Source organism: Bombus affinis, chromosome 14 (genome assembly GCF_024516045.1).
Source record: "Bombus affinis isolate iyBomAffi1 chromosome 14, iyBomAffi1.2, whole genome shotgun sequence".
NCBI classification, from domain to species: Eukaryota; Metazoa; Arthropoda; class Insecta; order Hymenoptera; family Apidae; genus Bombus; species Bombus affinis.
This window is the reverse complement of record NC_066357.1, coordinates 5,127,185-5,147,010: the sequence shown is the minus strand read 5'-3', so window position 1 is coordinate 5,147,010 and position 19,826 is coordinate 5,127,185. Positions and strand designations below refer to the sequence as shown.

General features: G+C 35.7%; 1 protein-coding gene and 1 long non-coding RNA gene across 2 annotated transcripts; both read left to right on the top strand.

Annotated features, from left to right (window-relative positions):
• The first annotated feature begins 23 nt into the window (after positions 1–23).
• LOC126923925 (uncharacterized) lies at positions 24–596 on the top strand. Its single transcript, XR_007713343.1, has 2 exons — positions 24–232; positions 310–596. It is a non-coding gene; the product is annotated as an uncharacterized LOC126923925 (long non-coding RNA).
• A 3,041-nt stretch (positions 597–3,637) lies between these two features.
• On the top strand, positions 3,638–19,785 carry LOC126923902 (carbonic anhydrase 2). Its single transcript, XM_050737841.1, has 7 exons — positions 3,638–3,891; positions 14,446–14,487; positions 15,140–15,304; positions 16,540–16,784; positions 17,935–18,165; positions 18,663–18,921; positions 19,106–19,785. The coding sequence occupies exons 1-7, from the start codon at positions 3,849–3,851 to the stop codon at positions 19,150–19,152; spliced, it is 1,032 nt and encodes a 343-aa protein (XP_050593798.1). The 5' UTR covers positions 3,638–3,848; the 3' UTR covers positions 19,153–19,785.
• The last annotated feature ends 41 nt before the right edge of the window (positions 19,786–19,826 follow it).

Here is a 19,826-nt window from a genome sequence, read left to right as displayed (position 1 = left end):
TCTGCGCAGGTAAGAATCACTCTGAGCGATAAAGATGTATCCATACCCACAGTAGCGTCGTGAATAAGAGAGAAACTCGTAAAAATTTTCATCTTCGAAGCTACGCCAGCGACATCTATAGATCGCGCTAATCAAGAAAAGAGCGTGTAATTTAAATTTGAAAAGGGTACCAGCCCCATAACCAGGGTTATGTGATCCGATTTGGAGTTTCGATCAATGTTGGAAGTGAAACGTACGTATTATTAAAACATTATAATTGATCTGAGCTCAAATGCAGTAAATAATAGCTTCTTTTGTTTCTTTTTACAGGAATGCGTTTAGATGATTAACACGCTAATTTAATGTATATCGAACATTATGTAAATATTAAACTATTAATAACAATGTAAAGAAGAGAAAAACAAAAGGTAAAAAATTTATTGTTTAAATTTTGGTCAATAATTGTTCTGGGTATATAGTTTTGTCTTTGCGATAAATAGATCAGAAAGTCATAAAATTGGAGAGAATTTGATCGATAGAAATTTTTATTGTTAAAATTGTATAATATTGAAAATATTTTCTGTATTAAGAGATATTAAATAAACAAGTTCTATCTACATGTATCCTTATACAATATAAAGTTTCATGTATAATTCAATCAAATCTATATTTATATCTATACATAACTATAAAATTATTTATCATTCGGTAGGGGTATTCTACGATATATAAAATCATGTATAACTTATTAATATATAAAATAATAGGACATCCTTATCGTACAATCCTATTGTCTTTTTTTATGTACATACTAATATAATGTACATATTAAAAATCTCACGAGATTAAATGACTAGCTGAGGTCAACTTTCTTGTAAACCAACCAAGCCATTGTAAGATATATTAATGCTTACATCTTAAAACATTATAATATGATAACGCACGACATGAAAAGATATAGAATTGCCCGATCTATCATATACATAATCGTCTTATTGTGACTCAAAAATGAGTCTTTTTCGAGTTATGGCATAATTTTCTTTTCTATGAATTATTAGCAATAGAAATAAATCTTTTCTAATGTTTTTGTAAAGAAGGCATAGAGCTCTCGAATTACAGGCCGATCTTATCAAGGAAGAATGCATTTACCGCTTGATTAATCAATAACTTGTTAAAGAGTTAAAAATCTGGTTTGTTCTGCGAAATACAAAAATCGCTTGGCCAACACCGATACGCTCAATTAATCTCCGATTGCAATACGTTCTCCTTTTTGGCAAGCAAGAGTTGACCTTGCTGCAAAGTGCAAGGGCCTACTCGTCTCATAGATGATGCAGATTTTTCCCGTATCCTTTTTTATACGGGATGCCATTGCGTAGCGTATACCTGGATAAATAGTGGGACAAAACGTCATTCAGTGATTGTGAAAAATATGGCTAACACTGCTATTTCTGAATTTGTGAATCAAGATTGTATCACCAGATCAATCTCAAGCTTCTTATCTAACATAATGGAAACGTTTTTAATTAAGTTATACAATCTTTTAAAATCAACATTAAGAAATCATATCGATAACGATAATCTTTTATTTTTTCTACATTTTTATAACTGTGTCGCACATTATCATTTGCCCCATTTAATAAAACGTTCCTCCTGCTCCCTTATGTACCTTTAATTCAACATTCTACGAAACAAATAAAAACTAAACTCTATTTAAACAATTATGTATAGGGATCCTTTCGCGTGTAGTAGAATATTTATTTACATTTTTATATTCTTAAATCGATCGAACGTATGTTGTTGTTTTACGAAATGGCTAAGCATTGTCTCAGACGGTACTTGGCGCGATAAAACAAAAAATTATCAAAATGCTGAAGAGTATAAATCGCGTCATAGCCATTCTTGTCATTTTAAAATGATTATCTCTTTGACCTCACGCGAAGAAATTCGCCTTTGCCCTTGTCTTCCTTTCGACCGAATAGCCAAAAGATTGCTTCAAATATAACAATTCTATATGTGCTCATTGCATAATGCTTGCGAAATCAGTCGAAGAAACTAGCGACGGTTTTCTTGAAACTTTTATTCCGAAACGTATCAAACGAGGCGACCTTCATTAAACATTTCGAAGTTTCGTTGAAGCAGGTATAACTATCGTCGATATTTCATACTGCTAACAAGTAAGATTCAACACGAAAGCAAATATACATACCCTAATAAATACCTTTGCAATAATTGCAGCTACCTAAGCGTTCTGCCAGCTGTACCGTTTTTCCCGGTTAACAACGAATCGTCGCTGACAACGTACATTTGACGTTTTCATTAATTACAGTAACAATTTTGGCGCATGTTGATCTAGCACTCTGGAAAGTTAAAATATATTGCATAAATTAATTTAAAAAATATGATTTTATCGAATATTCTTTTGCTAATGTTTAATACGTGGTAGTAATGGATCAAGTTTCAGGAGAATTTTTATTGAACATTTTTCCCGTTAGTGTTTAACAGTGTTTAGCAGTTGAGTATAATATATGAAACTTCTTTAATAAGGCCCGAACGCGATAAATAAAATCATTGAATATAATCGATAAAGCTGCAGAAAAATGTAAAAAATCTCTAACTGGAAACGACGAGGAAAATGGTAAGCGGAAGCAATCTGACCAAACGGAAGCTGACACATTCAAAATGCAGTAATGGGTTCTTACGAACGTCAAAGTACCGCAAGCTATGGCTCACGTATGTCACGAACGTCTTCAGCACGACTGGTCTTTTCGTTGGGCCCGAAGAAAAGCAATTTGATCGTTTAATATTTTGAGTATGATACATCCAAGTATACCTTTGAGAAGTAAGCGGAACAGATGTTATAGACTAATAACATTTTGCAATGTTTGAGATAGAATGTCTATAATGCCAAGTACGATGCCTTTTTGAAATATGGTTAAGCGATTAAGTATTGAAATTTGCAAAATTATGGTATTATCTTAAATTTATTCTTACGTAGAAAGCTTTGATATATGATAAGTAGAACAAACTATCGTAAATTAGCATAAAACATTGCAACGATATTACGTACGTAGAAACTATAAAAAGGAAGAACAAATAAACTATTAAAGAGGACACGCTTCATACAGGTATACATATAGATTAAATTTTAATCAAATTATGTCGATCTTATATACAGTGAATGTATATACTTGTAGTTTTCGATGAAACATTTTTTCTTATTGTTACGAAATAACACGTTCGTAATTAAATTACTATTTTTAACTCGGTGCAATCGGTACATGCCAATTCTATAGCAAACGAACCGGATTGCAAATACCACAGAAACTGAACAAACTGTGTATATACAGTGACTAAATAAAATCTGAATTTCACGGATACAAAATATTATAATCCGTAGACAACAGTGCCATTCTATTGGTTTACAACCGGAAAAGGGAATAAACAATCGAGCCATTGAATCAAGCCGAATAAGGAAGCTGAAACAAGTTTTGAGAAACCGTGTCTCTATCGCAATTTCTGTAAACTGTGTTTGTTTCGAGATATCGGTTTGAGGGCCAGTGAATCATCAAAAATCGAGCCTTTTATCCCCCTTCCTGACTTTCTCGATATCGCGTTTACCTGACCATCATCCGCGCTTCTTCGTCTCCACTAGCCGGTATATAAATTTGTGCAGAGTCGATAGGCTACCGCAAAATAAAAGTGGTGGTCTCTTATTTAACATAGTCGACAAGCCGGCAGTCGCTCAGTCGACCACCGACCGTAACAGAGTATTCGTATTTCTAAGTTAACATATCGTTGAATCGACAGAACTTGGGTCGGCCCTCGACATCATCCATTCACAGTGAAAAGTGACAGTTGCCTCTTTCGTCATGGCTTTCTTAATTGTCACGCTGGGGCTCCTATTGTCGTCGAGTAAGTCCTTTTTTTCTCTTCTTTCTCTCTTCAGACCGGTGATTCACGAAAAGGTTAGGCAGTCGTGATTCACTGTGAAACTGGGATTTCGATTTGAAATCCCAGTTTCATCGCGCATCGAACGTTTTTGTGATACACACGTTGAAGAATTTTTGTAGGGACGTTAGCTTGGAAGATGATCGGGCCGGCAGTGAAACATTTTTTCGGCACTTCAGGCTCCTTTGTAGAAATAATAGCGAGAGTTTTAGCTGGAAACTTGATTATACCTTCGATCTACCGAATCTCTTTGGGAATTTGATGAGAATTCTACCGATGCGATATGAACATCAAGGGATTTTTTTATAGCAACGATAGTCGAGGTTTTGCTTTGGAATTTCACGGTGGTGCGAATTCGGGATTTTTTTTTTTTTTTTAGAATTTGCTTCTCCTAAATGCAGCGCGAACGAAAATTCTTGGAACGTGACATAAAAATCGAAACGTTTCTGTAGGAATTAATAGATACTTATGACGAATTTCAGTTTAGAAGTTTAGCTGTAATTCGAGATTTCGTGACAATGTAAGGATCGTATGATTTCAACGATATTTCGCTATAACAAAGATTTAGAACTTTAGACGTTCGATGTTATTCAATGCTTGCACGGTCATAACGTAATATCTTTTCGCGTTTTATTTAAGTATTCTTCTTCCGTCGTATTTTTGTAACTTTGCAATTTTATAATTCTTAATTTTATTTTCCTTTACTTATTGCTACTACGTATTAGAGGGCTAACGTTCGTTTAATAGAGAAATAAATAAATGTTGAAAACGTTTAAGAAATTTGAGATTTCTCACATATTCTGATGAAAGCACTTTTAATAGTGCGACGTGAATATTAGTGGGTCTTTATGGGAATTTTGCGGTGGGTGTAATTCGAGAATTTTTTGACAATACGAGATTAATGAAAATTCTTGCAATTGTCATGTATATCTTGGGCGAAATATTTCTGCAACAGGACAAGTTACGATCGTCTATAGTAGCACAGGTATAGTATTATGGTCGTTAGAATCTCGTTCATAAAAGTGACAATAGCAGGGTAGATATGTAACGAAATACACAGAGAGATAAAATGCCGCGTTTTATTTGATAACGATATCAACAATTAAAGTGAAAGCTTAGAATACAATTAAGATATGATAAGAAACTAGCAGTGTACGATTGTCTATATACTTTCAAACATACTAACGATGCTCTTAAAAGTGTAATGCTCGTTCCTTTCCATCACTTTCTTAGATCAATAAACATTACTTAATTGCTATATAGCACTAGCTGTCGGATAACATCAAATGAATTATCTGATAACGTTATGTAATATAAAACCGAGTACGATTATATACGAATACGTAGACTACTGATTTTTATGCAAATCCATATTTTCGGGAATATAATTTTGAAAAGTAGAAGCTCGGTAAAAAAATTGTTTCACTTACCAGCTATTATAGAAAGCAACTATACTTGGCGTATTTTATATACTCATTGATATTGCATGGATTTTTGCAACTTTTAATTCTCTGTAAATGCATAAAACTGTATAATGCATAAGAATGTAAATAAAGAGAAGGAAGATCTTGATTATAATTATTTCAGCTCGCTATACATTTTGGCATCCGACTATGGCTGCTGCTGATAGACTATAGCCGACGCTGAATCAATTATGCTTATTATTAATATCACGAAATCGCTTAAAATTCACGATAGGGTGCCATAGCATGGTCGGGGCGTGTTCAACTCGGCTCATCGGTTGCACCGCAGCGACAGCCTATGCAAACGACAATTAGGCCGGGATTCACACTTGAACGAGATATGTTTGCGCGAAAACAGAAGTAAAAGCGTTACATAAAATTGACGAAAAGGGAAAGCTAAACACCATCGAGGCGTAATTTACGGTTCTCGGATTCATAAGCGTAAACAGAATCGCGAGCCGTTTGTAATTTACGGCGCCGCCTGCCACGTTTATTTTGATTAAAACGTCATCGACTAAACTCCCACGGTGTAATGCAACTTTTATGGTTTCGTTATATTTGCCTTCTTATCGCGTTCTAACGTGGCCCTATACGAAAGCCCTATATGAAATTTATGTTACCCAGAATTACCAGAAGGCAGAGCGTTTTCTCTCCAAATTCTTCTCTTCCGATCGAAAAGTTAATCCCGCTGCGATCTTCGAGTCTCTTTTATTTGAAAAAAGGACCTGTTGTCAGTCGAACAAACGGAAGACCGATACCGATTTTCCCCTTTTCTCATTTTTATTGAACGCGAGGCGAGATATTTCAGTGATAGTAAATATCCGCGAAGTAATCTCGCTATTTTCGTGATCTACGCGTTACAACCGATCGATTGATGTGGAACGCGTCGTATTTCAAGGAACGCGGCTTTGCCGCAGATACATCACGATTTGTAACTTGGTGGAAACATTTCATGTGAAAGTGAAACGAAAAAAAAGAAAAATATATATATATATATATATACGTACCAATAGCAATATTTTCGTATTTCGCTAAAAATTTTGTCAAAATACTTTCTTAGATGACGTTAGAAAATTACAAGTGCGAGAAAAACAATCGACGAGAAACGATAAGATCAAACAGAGATTTATAATAAAATGGGAGAAAATATCGAGTAAGAGATAGGCATCTAATCAATTTTCGATAACTTGTTTCTAACATGCTGATATTTTCTTACGTAACAAACATGAGCGACAATTTGATACGATTTTACAGTACGATAAATGATAATCGTGGAGTTCGTGATATAAACACGAGATTACAAATCGCGATAGATCTCGTGGCCCAAAATTTTCCACCGTTATTTGGAGGAATAGACCGGCCGTGGTTGGTAGGCAGTCAATTAGAATAAAATGAGATAATTTGATGTTCCTTGAACGAGCTTAAGGTTAATTAGCGCAATTTATCGTTTAAGAAATCGAAACTATTAAGTACGGTTTTTGTCGAATCCAGCGTCGCTCGTGCTTACTTACGGCTTATTTCCTCTCGAGTAAAATTAGTCCGAAGAATTAGTTCTCTGTAATTTACCAGCAATTTGCAAAGAATCTCTTCGATAATTACAAATGAAATACCTACTTACGATGGAAGCATCCGTTTTAACATAACGACAAAGAATGAATATCATAAAAGGGGGTAAGCAGGGGTAAATTGTTGAGATATTTTTATCGGAAACGAGACAAACGAAGATCGTTCGATCGATAAACGACGTTCGCTTCTTTCGCGAACGATCATCACGATGTATACAGTTGACACGAGTGACATTTAACGGTTAATAAAATTATCTGCATCATTGAGAGAAATGAAAAAGTAGAAAAACAGAAAAAAAACGAAGAACAGCGTTTGCATGACGCCTTTCGCCTACGAAGTATCGATACGCGAACGTTCTGCAAAATCGAGGACAAAATAGACAATGCATTTGTCACAGTGATGTCTGGAACGCAATAGCCCACTGTAATTTCGATTAAACGATTCCAATCGTAGATAGTGCAACAATAGAGTGACGCAAAAAATTGTCGTACCGTCGTTTACCGTAAAGTTCTAGTTTCCTAAGTTCCTCGATGTGTTTTCCACGTTTCCATCGACTGATAAATAACAACGGTATTAAAGCTTTCGCACTTCCACTTTATAAACGTCAAACGTTTACGTCGTGTATTTTTAAAAAAGTTGGACGACGTAAACCGCGAATCGCGACGAGCAATTGGGCCGACTCTTTTGTCAAAAGGAATCTCTATTATTAGAACAGTATCTAACTTTCATTCAAAGTGGCATACTTACTCTGCAATAAAAAAACTACCAATAAAATAACTGCACACTTTCTATAAGATCGAGGCGAGGTTGATTTAGAACACCTTACTGTAATTCGTCGAGTCTTTCGCCTGATTTGCATATTGGACACGTCTGTTATTTACATAGAACGAAAAAGAAAAAAAAAAAAAAAATACGAGTCACGCGGAGTAAATATATATTGCAAATGTAAAAATTTTCCCAAGGACTTCCCTTCTTTTTTTTTTCCGTGTCTCAGTGTCCTGTGCATCTTGCACGTGTCAAGTAACGATACTTAAAAAAAAGTTTCATAGCGATATTTATGCAATTTTTAAAACGCCATGCCTTATTTCCCAAGAATTCGCGAGACATATTTAAAACACGTATATCGGATAACGTACGTTGTACTTAAAGCGCATGAAGTCCGACTCAACGAATTAGCGAATGGAATGGAAGGAGAAAATAAGAAAGAAATATAGATAATGTAATTAGCGTTTAACAGAGAGAAAAAATGGTCGACGAGCCGTTACCTGTCATTTTTCACTGAAAGGACGTGCGTTTGATGAACGAAGCCGGCGGTATCGTTGCCTTCGATCTCCCCTACCTTTATGGAAAAAAATTACATATGCACATAGCCCAAGAAGATATGTAATACCCATAAGTGCATCCGATTTCACGGCCGCATTTTTTTACAATTTGCTTCGTGCTGCTACGTGTTGCGCAATTTCCTGATGGAAAAAACGTACCGGAAAATCGTATCGCGGATTATTTCCAAGGGTAGTGGTTAACCATATTTAGTCGTCGAATTAATTTACGTACGAATCGCGTATTTTAATGGTTCATCGTCTTCTGCACTTGAGCATATCTATTTCTTAACCGAGATTTCATTTTGCCTCGATCGAACGATTCTTCTTGATTATCTTGGATAATTATTTCTAGATGGATTAAAATATTTTTTTAAATAACAGGACATCCAAGAACGTTGGAGTAAACGTAACTAGCATTGTGTATGAATCGAGCTAGGAATGATGGCATAGAAAATATTTCTCGGGCAATGAATGCGAATAAAAATAGTTATAATACTGAATAAAGTTATATAAATATATATCGTTCAAAGTATCATCGTTGATATGTAACAAAAACACGTGACAGACTTGTTTTCCATACTATGATCCATTGATCGATAAAATTAATCCACGTACTCGATTATTCGCTCGTTTAAATCCTACATCTAATAATCTCGATGGTCTTTGCGTATGAAAGCGTAACGGCCATCGAATCGAGCATAGTATCAATGGAAAATTGAATTCTTTATCGCACGATCCTCTTATCTCGTCATTAATCCATTGTAACTTTTACAGTCTACACGTCGTAGCTTGCTTTATGTTATAAACTACCAATAAATTCACTGAATCGTAAAATAAGCCAGTGATCGATAATTATTTGCTGTTCTGAAATATCGATCGTCTTTAGCCAGTAAAGAGTAACAGTAAAAGTCAAAATTTCATAAATAAATGTATAAACATAAATTTCCCTGCTGCTGTTAAAATAACAGTAAATTCGCTGCATTTTGTATTTCATATCACTGCTGCTGAAGTAGATGAAATATCCAAAGTATACTGTTTGTTCAATCTCTTAGTAGTGGAAATAGACCGCTCTTTAGCTTCCTTTTCTTCGATCAAGAATACAAATTTGCCTAAACATCCGTAGTCTAGATATAGCGGTTTAAACTCCAGAGATTTTCACTGTAGAGTATATGCAGCAAGGAACACTCGATAGAGTATACTTCGATACTGTCAGGGTCGGGCCACATACGTCTATAACCATTCAACATTAACGAACGTTACAGACATGTCGATTTTAAGCTCGTGCGATAAACTTTCAACAAGTAGAAGTGGAATTAACAACAAGTAGATGGACATACGTGATGTATCTTTATACATGGAATATAGGTATAAGTAGGGGCGTGCTGTATGAAAGAAAGTAATACGAAACCTTCTACCGCGAACGACCAGCGAAATCGTAAATTGAAACGAACGATGAAAACTATTGGAGTGTCGATGAACGCCGTGCGTTTTATAATATTTCATCTCTGGCCTCGACCGGAGCAGTTAATTCGAATATCGAAGTGCCTTCGAAGAATGTAAATGAGTTTTTTTAATGATTCGAATGATCGCCGAATCGCGGGCATGTCTGCAAATTCGTATATTTATGAATATATTAAATTATATTAGGCGATACGTTTGTTCGAATTTTCTACAAAGTGTACGTATATAAATGTACATGTGTGTTTGATCGAAAAAATTTACATACCTGCATCTCAAGCTTGTTAAATAATTCTTACGTTCTCTCGTAAATAGATAAATAAATCGATCAATAGCGAAGGAATCTATCACGCGGTTTAGTAACCGAATAGACAAAAACCAGGTAGCTTTATTGTCTCATCCTCCACATCTGTGAACATTTTGTGTAATCTCGTGTTACTTGCATTCAATGAATACGTGCATTTTTAACGTTTCCACAATTAAAGAAACATCCGCAGTCTAATAATCACGAATGTTAAAAATAGCACTAACTTCTTGCAAGGTAAAGGTGTTTCACAAGTGCGAAGTACGAGTTCTCGTAAACATACATATCACAGGTTACACCCTACAGAGAACAGCGAGTCTTTATGCAAAAAGATATTATTATTTATTTATTATGTCTATTTATCTAATCTACGTATTTCGCCCTGTGCTTGCGATTAGATAAAAATAATTACCGTTGCATTTAACGTCGCTACTAACGTCCGTTTGTCAATTTTATCCTCACATGGCAAAAAGTAAAATAAACCTATAGCGCTGAACATTCGGAAAGGATTTCCCGGAAATCGTAATAGTATTCTTTAACTCACTGGCATTAATAGTCGCCTGCCATTTCTTTTAACTGAAGTGTTTCTTATTAATTTAAGTGCTCCGTTAATTGTCGTTTCTCTCCTAAACATTTGCACCTCACAAATAATGGAATCCTAAATGAGAACTACGGACTTAGAAAAGGCCTGTTAAGAGAAATAGTAATATTGGTCGAGAGAGGAACGTTCGACGCTGAAATATATCGGTATGCCGATGGTTCGAGCCTTGAATAATATCCGACTTCCATTTTAACCTTGCATCGTGAAAAATAAAATAAATCCTCGCGATTGAAGATAGAGAAGATTCTCGTTCACAGATCGCGAAGATCGTTCACAGAATCGACAACTCTTAAGTAATAACGACTAACACAGGCGATATGTAAATACCGGTATTAACGACTAAAATTAATCGTCTCCTACTTATCGTTCTTTTTGTCAAACATTCTTCACGTTCGTACGAGATATCTCGCTTTAATTAACCATTTCAGAACGTAATAATACGATGTTCGATCGTTCAGTGTAGCAATATCCTGCGCAATCGAATAACCAACCCAAGGTCGTCGTCCCTTTAACTTCTCTCCATCCGGAAAAAAGCAGTTTCTCGCAACGAAACGCAACGATTGCTTCACTTGCAATACACGTGCTCCCATTTTCATCGTACGATGATCCTTGGTGTGAACATTTAGGTTTTGCGAGAGAACCAGCAGCGCATCCGTGACCGATAAAACTGAATAAACGTTTCGCATATCGGAAGGACATGTTGCTGCTTGTACGTTCAATGGCGATGCTTATAGTTTATAGCGCTGGAAATGTCGTCGAAAGGACCTCCTACGTGGCTTGGCTGTCCGCCTAGCAATAATCGTCGATCCTGAAACAGAACCGCCGTTTTCTTCGTACGTTTATCATTCGACGCACGTGTCGAGCATATGCATAGGATCTGGCAACGTGAGTACACGCGCCATGTATCATTCGTAGACCGTGCAAGGGCTGACTCGTTAACCGCTAATAATCGAGAAGCGCCTTTGCTGTGAGCGAGGAAGTGGCCTATTTCCCTTTCCGCTTGGAACTTCGAATTTATCGAATATATACGTACGAATCGTGAATAATCCATGCGTATGTCCGCGACTCAAGTAACCGCTGTGACATTAAATACGTTTTTCCGATAACGTGAAACCTTGGCGCAATTCCTGACAAAGTAGACGTTCCTTTTTATTTTCTTGTCAGCGTTGATTTTAATTCTATATATTTCTTCCCCTTTTTTCTTCTTCTTCCGTGCGTAGTTTTCATGTCTCTACAACTGTATCGTGTTGTATATTTCTATTACAGGCTGTAACAGAAATTTCAAAATTTCCTCTCTTCGTACATAACAGACATAAAAGCAGGACGAATTTATCTAAATCTAATATTGATACGTGTGTACGTATGCATAAGACAATAAATTGTATGTGTTAATACATGTTTTATACGTATTGCTCAAGAAAGACAGAGAGAGAGAGAGAGAGAGAGAGAGAGAGAAGAGAAGCAAGAGAAGAGAGAGTATCTACATAATGCACGGTCCGTTTTATTGGTTTTTTGCTTCCCTTTAAGAAAGTAGTAATCTGGAAACTAAATTGTAATTTGTATAAATATGTTCTTCTGTGAAAGAGATTAGTAGAAAACCGTGTTATTGCACTTTCCTCGTTCCTTTTATTTCAAATCTTACTTACTGATAATTTCAATTTATGCCACATGCAGTAGAAAGCACGTATTTGCTGGTGGATTCGCCAGTATCTGCCGATCATTAGCGGAATATTTTAACAAAGGAAAAAAGCAGAAGAAACATGAAATCGCCGTATACGACATATAACAGGTTCTTCGCGGCTAAAAACGTACTGTCCTTGTTGCATGCGTTAAACAAGTTTACATTTTATTATTCAACAGCATGTCAGCCGGACATGTATCATCCCAAGTATTTGATGTACAGCACGTAACGGTATAATCGGTGCAATCGAATTCATAGGGACGAATCGATATTCGTTGTCGGACGGTTTACCGTACAGGAGAGTAGCTGGCTTCTATATTTTAATCGACTCGGCTAGAACAATTTATCTGTGACGAGCCGAGTGCAAAAGCGGCGCGCTCGCTTGTAAATCTTTCGTAAATCGACTTTCACTGGAGTCTCGAGAAGTTCCCACGGAAGTATGAAACCGCTACAGATATCAGCCTAACCCAGATCCTTTTATCCATTTGTTTACCGAGTTTACCGAGTTACACCAAAGTACAGTTTGTTTTGTTCGCGCAATTTCTTGCGATTTGTTTAATGCTCGAAAGACGACGGATGGATCAGTTTGAATTTCTGCGGCTAACTATTTCACGTGTATTACTTTATGAATCACGTTTACGCGTTATTTTAGCAGAATATACCGGTGATTTTGTTTCTTTAAGTATATTCAGTTTGATATAATCGAATAGAGAAAGCGAACAGTATTTACACGTTTACCATCGGACTGTGAAGTTTTACGTGTTTATTAAAAATTTCTTAGATACACAGATAACGAGAAAATTGCATATAATATGGAAAAGTATGCGAAACATCGAAGATATAAGAGTACATTTGTTACGTCCGCGTGACGTCCTTTATGGTCTGACCGTCATTAAACCACGTACCGTTCCTTATAAACCTAAGGAATTAGGATCTTTTGAACAGAATCTTTATACTTGCAAATATTTTCAATTTATGGCTGGCCCTTAGAACAATCCTTAGGTTTATTATTCGTTCTTCAAAATCACTGAGGAAGCAGGTAATTACCTAACTGATTTTTCCCATTTTCCAACCTAACTGAACTTTTTCCCATGAACAATGTCACCCATGAGTTACCCATGGGCATCGCAGATCGTTACCCTTATTTTCCTCACGGAAAGTGTGAGCAACGAATCCGCTTTTCTTTTATTTGGTAGACTATCTACAATCAATTCTCATTGAGAATTATAAGTAAATTCAAGCTTTACTTGTTCTTACCTCTCTACGCTTGCTCTCTAGACTTGTTCCACAGTAACAGATGAGTCAAAGCTCATGAGTCAGTTAAAACATAGTTCGAGTAACGAAAGGAGTCTGAAGTCAAGTTATCACAGTCGCCAAGTCGAAGACAGTCAATCGACAGAAGATACATTCGTCACAATGTCCAACACGAAACGAGTCTCAAGTCGTACTCATTCGTAGTTTGGCATTTCACGTACGCACCATTGTATCACATCTTGAAGTTGTTGGATTGTTGAAAATATATATTAACCTGTTAGTATCAGCGTTATATTCATTCAGCCACCCTTAAATAAGGGATCGAGCGATTCGTGGCGTCGATCGTTCAAATCGTAACTCCCGTTGGTGCGCTTCTTCGAGGTCGCGTCTCCCCGCGAACGGTCGAAAGTTCAACACTGGTTGTAGTAGCTTTGTAGGGCTTTCGGTTTTCGAAGAAATATCAGTCTAAACATCTTTGGTATATTTATTATTTCTTAAGTTAAATTTACGTATTTGCATGTACTAGGTACGAAAACACAAGTATCAAATACTATCAAATTATCAAACAAAAAGGAAGAGAAATGATTCTTTGTTTCAAGAATGATGCAAATTTCGCTGTGCAAGGATTTAATCTGCTCAGTAAACCGATATTCCTGTTAACAAATAAAATTCATCGTTCTATAGAGTTACTTTTATCTACATCCATCCAATACGACGATTTATGCGCAAAGATAACGAGGCTCTCACGATTGTCGATTAATGATCGTCTAATTAAAAATGAAATCTGATCAAACCTGCTTATCTATGCTCGTGCAACAACTAGTAACATGTAAATCGACCGGTTTTACAAATTGTTGTTTGCATTTCAGATCTGATCGCCGCTGGCAGTGTCGGCTATGATGGCACTAAAGGTGAGTTTAACTGCGAATCTTCGCGCAGAAAGAAGCGATTCATAGATACATGAAATTGATTTACGTTGAAGCTATGGGGTCCTGTAAATAAGTTGTTTACCATTTCAACGTGATCAATCAACTTTCTTCCTTAGAAAGCCTCGTAAATGTCATCGTTTTAAACGTTATTGCTCGTTCAACGTTGTAATCTCATCACGATCTCGCTCGTATTTATGACTCAGATATGGAAAAGTTTATATAATGTATAATTATTATGTTTTTATGAAACAAACGGTGTAACATTTACCTTATTTTCTCGTCAGTTTGCTCGTCCATAGACTTTGGCATTGCAAGCGATGTATTACTCCTAACTTTCTTCGAAAACAATTTTTCTTTTTCTTTTATTGAGCATTTGAACTAACCAACAGTTAGACGGTACATCAGAGACATCGATAAGTACTTTAGAATTTGTTTGCAATTTTTTCGAAATTTAACAAATGTACGTTCGAGATCGTGAAATTACGAAACGTGGAAATATATAGAATCAATTGATTTAGAAATTGGTTTAATCTTTCGCGACATAATGGGATCGATAAAGTTCGTGTAAAGTGAAAAAGTGGATCTTTGATCGCCTTCGTTTTGTTAAATGTGTTCTAAAAAGTATCTTTTCCAGGTTCTTCGATATGGACCAACGACGATCATGATACGTGCGTTGGGAAATTTCAATCTCCGATTGACATAGAAGAGAACAATGTTGCGCTTGCGTCTTACCCGGACCTGGAATTTTCCGGTCTCCAGAAACCCCATAAAGCTCTCATAATGAACGACGGCCATACAGGTATGGAACACCAAGGTCGAGATACCGACGAGTAAATGAACGATGATAGTCATCGTCTAGTTACGTTAAAGCGTAAACAAACATGAAAAATACATTTTACTTTCAAGTTACAAGTACATTATCTCTCACAAATAGATTAAACGATTATTAAACAGTTCTAGCAAATATCTTTTTCGCTAATACTATCAAAGTCTCTTCCAAATATCGTATCGCTGCAAGGGACTTATCGTGCAAACAGTTTTGTGAAAGAGCATCTTGGAAAATTTGTGAAAGAAAAAGCGTTGGTAAAAGCAGAAAGTTAGAAAATCGAAATAAACGTTCGGAAAGCGTATTGCCGCTATCACAAAGGAAAGTACAGCAGGAAAAATTACAGAGACAGAGAACTTTCTGTGATGATTTATTAAGAACATAAGAGGCAATCGAATTACGCGAAGAAGCATCGGACATCGGATATCCGACGATTCGAATGAATATACGTTTTGTGACGTTGCAATAATCTTATAGTCGATAGTTAGCAGACATGATGATGATTTGAGGATTAATAATTCCTTATACGTACCTATTCTTATTCCCTTGCATACTAAAGCATGTTGCATCGTTTAATTAGAATACGAATTTCCTTGTCATTCGCGTATTTTTATATTAAGTTACGTCAGTTTTATTTCCTTTGTTACAAACACGCGCGAATATTCCTATCCGACTGCATACTGAAAGACATTGCATTATCTAATTAGAATATAGATTCGTTTGTTTTTCGCGTTGTTTAATTATAAATCGCATCGTTTTAATTCCCAACAGCATTCGCGCGTTCGTTGATAATGTTGAATCATTCGGCAAATTAAAAGTAACGAGCATCGCGTGTAACTATGCAAAAGCCAGTAATAACGCGTTCAACGCTAAGCTTTCGTTCAGCGATTCTATGTACATAGTATTTGTGTTTAAGAGATTAGTTCACCTATCTTTCCAAGAAGGTAGAAAACTTTGAAATCGAATTAACCCGTGTAGGATCATTTCGATTGTTCTGTGCGTTCTTTGAACGTGACTCTTATCCTTGAACAGCTGCAAATTAACGTCGATTATAGCACGTTACAGTCATTGTCTTGTCTCGATTAAGATAAAGCTTCGAGGAATCATACGCATTAGAAAAAAAAAAAATGGCCTCCAGGAAATAAGACCGCCTCGTCAGATAAATTTTTCAAACGGGATAAATTGACATCTGTTTTTCATGGTTTTAGTGATGATCCACAGTGCCGACTCTGAACCTCCGGAGATATCTGGGTCGTCCCTCAACAGCACGTACGTGTTCACACAATTGCACTTCCACTGGGGAAACAATGACAGTTTAGGATCCGAGGATCTGATAAACAATCATTCGTACTCTATGGAAATGCACGCAGTTTTCTGGAAGAAGGTATATGGCACCTACGACGAAGCGATAAAACACGATGATGGTCTCAGTGTACTTGGATACTGGTATCAGGTATATAAGTATCAAATATTGACAATTATATATTGCTACGCCGAGCAAGTTGGTATATGCCACTTTATCGGAAATTAATGTCGGGAAAAAAATGTCAACTTAACGATTAATTCTCTTGGAAATTTCAGTAAATATTCGACAAGATTTATCGACCGTCGGAAATGTTTTCTTGAAAGAAAACTTTTCTTCTACCAAACGTAAAATCGCAAAAATATTTTAATACACGGCAAAAAGTCAATCTAGTCGATCTAACAGTGTAAATAAATGGACTGCGGATTTCTATACGTTTATGGGAAATTTAAAGTTTGCATTTAAAACTGCACAGAATATAAATATAGAAATGTAGAAAAGTATACTTAACGAACGATATAGATCTCTCCCTCGCACTCCGTTCCTTTAATTAGAATTATAAGAAGTACCAATTTGCATAAAAATTCACAGTTTGCGGTGCAGTATCTGTTACTAATCAAATCGATTAGTATCAATTTCGAGTAATTCCAGTCAAAGACGTAGAATGAAGAGACTTCGTCTCGCTTTCATGCCTCCGCTACGGATATTTCTGTTTTCGTAAGAGTTTGTACACACGAATTTGCGTACTCTATAACTAAAATCAGTTATGTAAATCGCGCAAACCGACTCGAACTGGGTGCATGTACGTAATACCTAACGTTATTTCACGTATATTCCGCATCTCTTTAAATGGTTTAAATTGATTCGGAAAACTTGGACAGAGCGTTCGAGTGGAGGATACGCGTTCATAAGTTTGTTTTTTCAAAAATAGAAATACTTTATAGAAATTCTATTCTTGTCTGTATTTACACATCAACAAATTCGATCGAGACGCGTTTCTGGATGAGGAACTTTAATCGACGGGAAGGCTATTGTAATCGTATTTCAGTCTGGTAATTTTATTGAGACAAACGCGAAAAACATACATTCGCGAGTTTGTTTCTTTTAAAACAGAAGCATTTTATGAGAAACCTATTTTTGTCTTCGCTCGCATCTCGACAAGTTCGATCGAATGTGTTTGATGTTAGTTCGAAGATAAAAAAGATGACTTTAATCGACGAGGAGAATATCGTAGCGAGTTTTATCTGGATAATTGGAAAAATTATTGGAAAAATCTTATCGAGAAAAATGTTTGTTACAGGCCACGAATGAGCCGAATTCGTTGTTCGAATTGATCGTGCCCCAAATATTGGAAATAAGAAAGGCTGGTAGCAATGAGGTATTACGGGATAGCAGTATTCTAAGCAAATTGCTCGCTCCTGAATCAGCGCAAGATTATTTCACATATAAAGGATCACTGACCACACCTCCTTGTCTGGAAATCGTTCAGTGGATCGACTTTGCGAAACCTCGACATATTTCCCACGAGCAGGTATTTCAAAAGCAATCGAGTTCAATGTAAATTTTGTTAGTACAAGTGTGCCTTTAGAGTATTTGTCTAGGTTTTAACGTCGTCTAACAGTGAATGTGGAAGAATATTGTACAAATATCTTCTACAAACGCTTTCTTTCACGGCTGTCCAAACTTTATTATTAGAAACCTTTTACCGGAGAAAGTAATTTCTTTCGATGGTTAAATAAGCTGCTATTATTAGTTAAGAAATTGACAAACACGTTAGAGGATGAATGAAATTCCAGTCGTAGATGTGAAATTTAAGGAGATAAGGTAGAGAAGTATTATTTAAAAAATAATTAGTATAAAATGGTAAGAGAGAGGATGAGGAATTATTTTGAATGGCAGCGTTGGAATTTATTTTTAGATCTCCTCAAACATTCTGGAAATAACGTAAATAATCCTGAAACGTGTTTCCTCTTAACTCGACTGATAGTCATAATTGATTGTCTATATTTGCTTGATTTTTTTTTTCAGCTGGCTGCATTCCGCTCTATTCAATCCTTTAATGGCAATGATATAACGCATAATTTCCGCCCAGTACAACCCTTAGACGGTAGAACGGTTTATCGTAATGTCCGAGAAGAACAAACTACCGCAACTCCTGCTCTTGCCAAGAAACCGGAAATGAATCCTCCTGCACCTAAGAAAGTGAATGCCAATACACTCGATGAGGCTCCTGTAGATAATAAAAAAGATAATGGACATTCTGGGGCAAGCATGTGGACTGTGTCACGTAAGTATCCTTTTCTATTTAGGGTCATAAATTTCTTTAATTGTATAATATAACGAAATCAGCCGGGCGAGTTAATTTTTATGAAATCAAAGTAGTAATTTAGCATGTGCGAAAGTAAAATATATATTAATCTCAAAAAGTAACATAATTTTAAATATCAAATAATTATTTATTTCTGTTACAGCATTTGCAGCGATACTTGGAGCAACTCTTGTCTTACCATATCAATAATCGGCTCAATGTACTGGAAACTCTAGTCAATCACATTGACTATTCTGTAATTTAAAGTAATCGATAAGAATTCTAAATAAGTATTGATATAATACATTTTCTTATGAAAAAGGTATTATTTATCTTCTTCGGGGCATCTATATTCAAAGGTTCTGTTATCTATATTTATTTCTAATCTAAATAAGAATAGAAATAAATATTTTTATTTTTGTGCTCGCGCAATTACGCGTATATTACCATTTAATTCTAGGGATATATTAAACAATGTACATAAATACTTAAAGACATCTTACATTGACTGATTTTAAACAGTAGATACATATAATCTTTCTTCATAATGTGACAGTCAAAGCAATAGAAATAGAAAACAAATGATAATTGAATTTGATTGCATCTTATTTGATGAATAAAGATATAGAAGTATTTTATAAGTTATAAAGCCTACCAAAAATTTTAGTATGTATTTATTCAACAGTTCCTACCGCTGCCATGATAACATACCTTAATCTTATGATGATACACATATACTTTAATCTTATAGATAATAAGTTCTCTTCATGAATATGTCTATGAAATATATTGTCCTGAAATTTATAGTAGTCTAGACGATAATAAATAAAATTATTACTAATATATTTTATTATTGTGTTATACTTATATGCACAAAATTATTA